Here is a 5,037-nt window from a genome sequence, read left to right as displayed (position 1 = left end):
TAATGATAATGATAATGATAATGATAATGATAATGATAATGATAATGATAATGATAATGATAATGATAATGATAATGATAATGATAATGATAATGATAATGATAATGATAATGATAATGATAATGATAATGATAATGATAATGATAATGATAATGATAATGATAATGATAATGATAATGATAATGATAATGATAATGATAATGATAATGATAATGATAATGATAATGATAATGATAATGATAATGATAATGATAATGATAATGATAATGATAATGATAATGATAATGATAATGATAATGATAATGATAATGATAGTGATAATGATAATGATGGTAATGATAATAACCCCTGGGTGGTCTAGCCAACAATTCCCCCCGGATCAAAATCTCGCCCTTAATGAAAGCCTAATTGAAGCGAATACGTGGCGAGCGTTTGGTATTAAGCCTCGAGTAACGTTTGCTCGGGTTCATGTGTCTGTCTTCCCTGCTTGCCTTTGTTGACTGGTCGATCAAAAGCAACTCGGAAGAGGCTAGAACCTTCGCCGAGAGAGAAGGTTATTTTCGAGGTGGAGAAAGAGGATGAAGCGAAGAGAAAGAAAATTTTAAAATGAGAGAAAGAGAGATGGAAAGGGGGGGGAGGAGGAATATCTCATTATAACACAATCAATTCTGATCAGAGTAATTCTACAGAGCCATTAACCGCATTCACCAATAGAAAACCTAAATCTTACATGGGCGGGGCCTGTAAGTGCGCCGAGCGTTGATTGGTCACTTATCCCTGGCAGTGATGAGCGTAAGGCCCGCCCTCTTCCCGAGAGCCAATCAGCGCATAGTACGCCCGTGACGTTCATTTGAGACACCATCAGCTTGCTCAAGCATCTTCATTCTCCATGATAACGTTGGGGAGTAAACATTAGTGTCGTGAAATCGCGACAGTCAGAAACCACGACTCGATCACTGGCAACAATACGACTGTGTGCGCTTTGAATACACGCTTGAGATAACATATAGATGTGTTGAATAATCGAGAGGAACCTATCGCTATATCACGAGAGGAAATAAAGAAAAAAAGTAGTGGAAATGCAGCCCTTCCGCGTACCGCCGGAGATGCTTGGGGGACTGGAGGAGAGACTGCAGTTCTTAGGGGGCCACCAAGTGCCTGTCAGCCCCCCGATCAGTCCTCCAGCCCCGAGCATCACCCCGCCTTCACCCCTGCAGGACGAGAACAGCAACATCAAGAAAGAGCTGCCAGCAGGTGAGGAACGCGGACTCTTATCGTCACGATATTTCTCCTTCTTTCTCTATCAGAATAAAGTGAATTAATTCAACCTGCGCTAATTCCATAGCAAATCCAATCTCCATGATGTGAAGAACGACTTATTAAACATGATCCCGATTTCTTCCCCAGAAGTGAAAGTCGAGAAGCCAGAGCAGGACCCCGCCTCCGCCCCCGCCTCCGTCGCCGCCGCTTCGCCCCCTCTGGCCTCCTCTCCAGCCTCCGCCGTGGAGCGCCAGGCCCCGCAGATGACGACGCTGAAGGAGCCCCCGACCGCGTGTTCTGCGAGCGGCCCGAGCGCGGCGGAGATCCGTCGCTACAGGACGGCCTTCACGAGGGAGCAGATCGGCCGCCTGGAGAAGGAGTTCCTGAGGGAGAACTACGTGAGCCGCCCCCGCCGCTGCGAGCTGGCGCAGGAACTGGGGCTGCCCGAGGCCACGATCAAGGTGAGGATGGCTCCTTGTCCGGTATCTTGCTCTTCTATAATTTTGTGTCAATGTACATATGGTTGTAAACTGCATTTTGTTGCCGAAACATCAATGCTCATTTTTCAAATTTCTTTCAGGTGTGGTTCCAGAACCGCCGCATGAAGGACAAGCGGCAGCGCCTGGCTCTGGCGTGGCCCTACGCCGACCCCGCCCTGACGGCCTACCTCCTGCACGCGGCCGCCGCCACGGGCGCCTACCCGCCCTACCTGCCGCCCTCGCTTCCGCCGGGGTCGCCGTGGGCGGCCGCCGCTGCAGCCGCCGCTGCCGCCGGCGTGGCAGGCGCCCCGCCCTACTCCTCGCCGACGCCTGCCAGTCCGCTCTCCAGGTTCGCGCCCTACCCCCGCCCACACCCGCCCGTGCTCTCCCCGCCGTACTCCAGACCCTCCGAGGTCCACATGCCGCCCTCTGCCTCCGTCCTCACGCCCACGCCAGTGATCCCACGACCCGTCGTGGGCGGCCACCTTCCCTCCTGCCCAGTGCGCGACTCCCCCTCCAAGATGGGCGTCGAGGGCTGCCTCTGCGGGCTGCTCGCGTACCCTGGCCTGGCGAGTCACACCCTGTCGCAGGAATCCGCCCTGCCGTTCCCGCCGGCGCTCCTGGCCTCCGCCACAGCGTCTTCGGGGAGCCCCACCTTGGCCGCCCACACCCCCGCCTCCAGCAGCACCTCCTCCTCCTCCTCCTCCAGTGACAAGGTCGACCTCGACGTTTCCACCTCAGGGCGCACCAGCCCCCCCTTGCCGCGAGCCCCGAAAGCCCTCTTCCAGCCGTACCGCGATGACCTCGTCTCATGAACGACGCGACCTTTCCTTTCCCTTTCTGGGGCGCGGCCTCTTCCTCCGTCTCTTCCTGTCTAGATTTTTATATTTCCGTCTCTCTCTCTTTCTCTGTCTCTCTTTCTCTGTCTCTTTCTCTGTCTCTCTTTCTCTCTCCCTCTCTCTCTGTCTCTCTTTCTCTCTCTCTCTCTCTCTCTCTCTCTCTCTCTCTCTCTCTCTCTCTCTCTCTCTCTCTCTCTCTCTCTCTCTCTCTCTCTCTCCCTCTCTCTCTTTCTCGTACTCTTTTCTTTTCTTTTTTCTTCTTTTCTATCTCTTCCTCTTCCGTTTCTCTCTTGGCTTCTAGTCACTCTGGCCATTGTGTTGCTGCTGATGTATGTGTAAATATTATATGATATATGGATATCCTTTTAATTATTTCAATAAAATATTTGTATTGATCCAACTATGGTGTATCTCTCTCTTCCATTCATTAGATCTAGAGGTTAGAAATTACAGTTAGAAAGTACACACATTACATATTCTTACATGTTGCCGTATATGATAAATGCGTCAATGCACAAACACTATACACATACACACACACACACACACACACACACACACACACACATATATATATATATATATATATATATATATATATATATATATATATATATATATATATACATATATACATATGTATATGGACAAAGGTTATTGCGACAAATGTGGCAGAAAGGTATGAATATTGAATATCGCCTTCCGTCGATATTTCCGAGATGACTTCCATCAAAACGCGTCAACATCTCACTTTGTATTCATACTTTTCTTCTATCTATCTATATATATGTTTATTCAAAACATGAACGAAAAAAATATCCATTCAAAAAAACAAACCGGTGTGGCTACGTGTGTGACTATAAAAAAGAAGAAGAAGAAGAAAAAAAAAACAAAAAAACGAGAGAACAAGAACAAAAAATAATTCCATAAAAAACTGATGATTACTGATTCATCTAATCATGTTTTTAGAACCACTGTTAACTGTCTATGATTAATTTACAGTTTAGATTTCTTCGTGGAGTTATGATCCTATCTGTATGTATTCGGTAGGTAAAATCTCTTCTCTCGCTCTCTCTCTCTTTCTCTCCATTTCTATCTCTCTGTCTGCCTCTCTCTCTGTACATCTCCATCTATCTATCTATCGAGCTCTTTCTCTCTCTCACTTTCTCTTTCTCTCTCACTATAAAACAAAGCTGTCGCTTACAACAACAACAACACACACACACACACACACACACACACACACACACACACACACACACACATATATATATATATATATATATATATATATATATATATATATATATATATACATGTATATATACACACACTCACACACAAGTTAAAAATGCTTTATGCTTTATCTTTCCCATCGTTATTTCTATGTGTTGTACACAAGCTTGTCCAAGCATCCAAGCAAGCACTCTACCAATACATCCACTTACAGTACCCCATCCCCCCCTCCTCCTCTTACTCCTCCCCCTCCCCCACGCATGCCTACCGTACACACTTAACAAGACTCTAATTCATTTTATAAAGCGTACAAAAAAAGCAGGTAGGAACTCGGAAACCATGAGTAGTGGCATGAGTAATGCAAATGACACGCCGAGCCTGGGAACTTATACCCGCCGACTGACCACAAGCAGGTGTCAATCGCGCTAGGACTGTCCGTAAAAAGGCCAATTTTTGACGCCTTTTAGCAGCTTTGAAGCGGTTTCTGTAAGGCTGGTAGGATGGTAGGTTGAGGGTGGGTTGGTGGTGTGTCTGTGGGTGGGGGCTTTTGTGTGGTGTGTGTGCGTTGTGGGTGTGGGTGTGGGTGTGTTTGTGTGTGTGGGTGTGTTGTTCTTTGGGTAATATTTTTATTTTTATTTTTTTTTCTGCTTATTATGATTGGTATTTCTTTTTTTATAGTTACCTTTAGCATTGTTATTGTTATTATCATCACTGTAATTACTCTCAGTATAGATATTATTATAAACATTATTATTATTGTAGTGGTTGTTACTGCTTCTGTTGTTGTTACTAACATTATTATTATTATTATTATTGTAGTAGTAACGATAATGATAATGATATTAGTATCATTATCAGCATTCTGATAATTATAGTCCTTATCATTATCATCAATATCATAATCATTATCCTCCGTATTATCATTACTATCATTATTGTTATTATCACTGTTATCATTATTATCATCATTGCTGTTATTATCATCATCAAGATTATCACTATCATCATTATCCTTATTATCATTATCATAGTTATTATCATTATCATCATCTTTGTTACTGTCATCACTATTATATCTATCCTTATATCAATATCATCATCATCATTACCATTTATGGTCTTTAAAGGTTAATTCATGTGTGTTAGGAGTGAGGTGGGGGGGAAATATTTAGAAAAGGAAAGGGTTCTGATCAATGGATTATTGACTGGCCTTCCCAGAAAAG

At 44.4% G+C, this 5,037-nt stretch overlaps 1 protein-coding gene across 1 annotated transcript; it reads left to right on the top strand.

Moving 5' to 3' along the window:
- Positions 1-897: 897 nt before the first annotated feature.
- On the top strand, positions 898-2,654 carry LOC122266848 (uncharacterized). The gene is made up of 3 exons (XM_043036735.2): positions 898-1,254; positions 1,408-1,721; positions 1,841-2,654. Exons 1-3 carry the CDS (start codon positions 1,080-1,082, stop codon positions 2,552-2,554), a joined length of 1,203 nt encoding a protein of 400 aa, XP_042892669.2. The 5' UTR covers positions 898-1,079; the 3' UTR covers positions 2,555-2,654.
- Positions 2,655-5,037: the final 2,383 nt, after the last annotated feature.

Source organism: Penaeus japonicus, unplaced genomic scaffold, assembly GCF_977035675.1.
Source record: "Penaeus japonicus unplaced genomic scaffold, GWHDUDI00000001_assembly GWHDUDI00000008, whole genome shotgun sequence".
NCBI lineage: Eukaryota > Metazoa > Arthropoda > Malacostraca > Decapoda > Penaeidae > Penaeus > Penaeus japonicus.
Note: the sequence above shows the minus strand (reverse complement) of the source record. Positions and strands in the feature narration are given on the sequence as shown.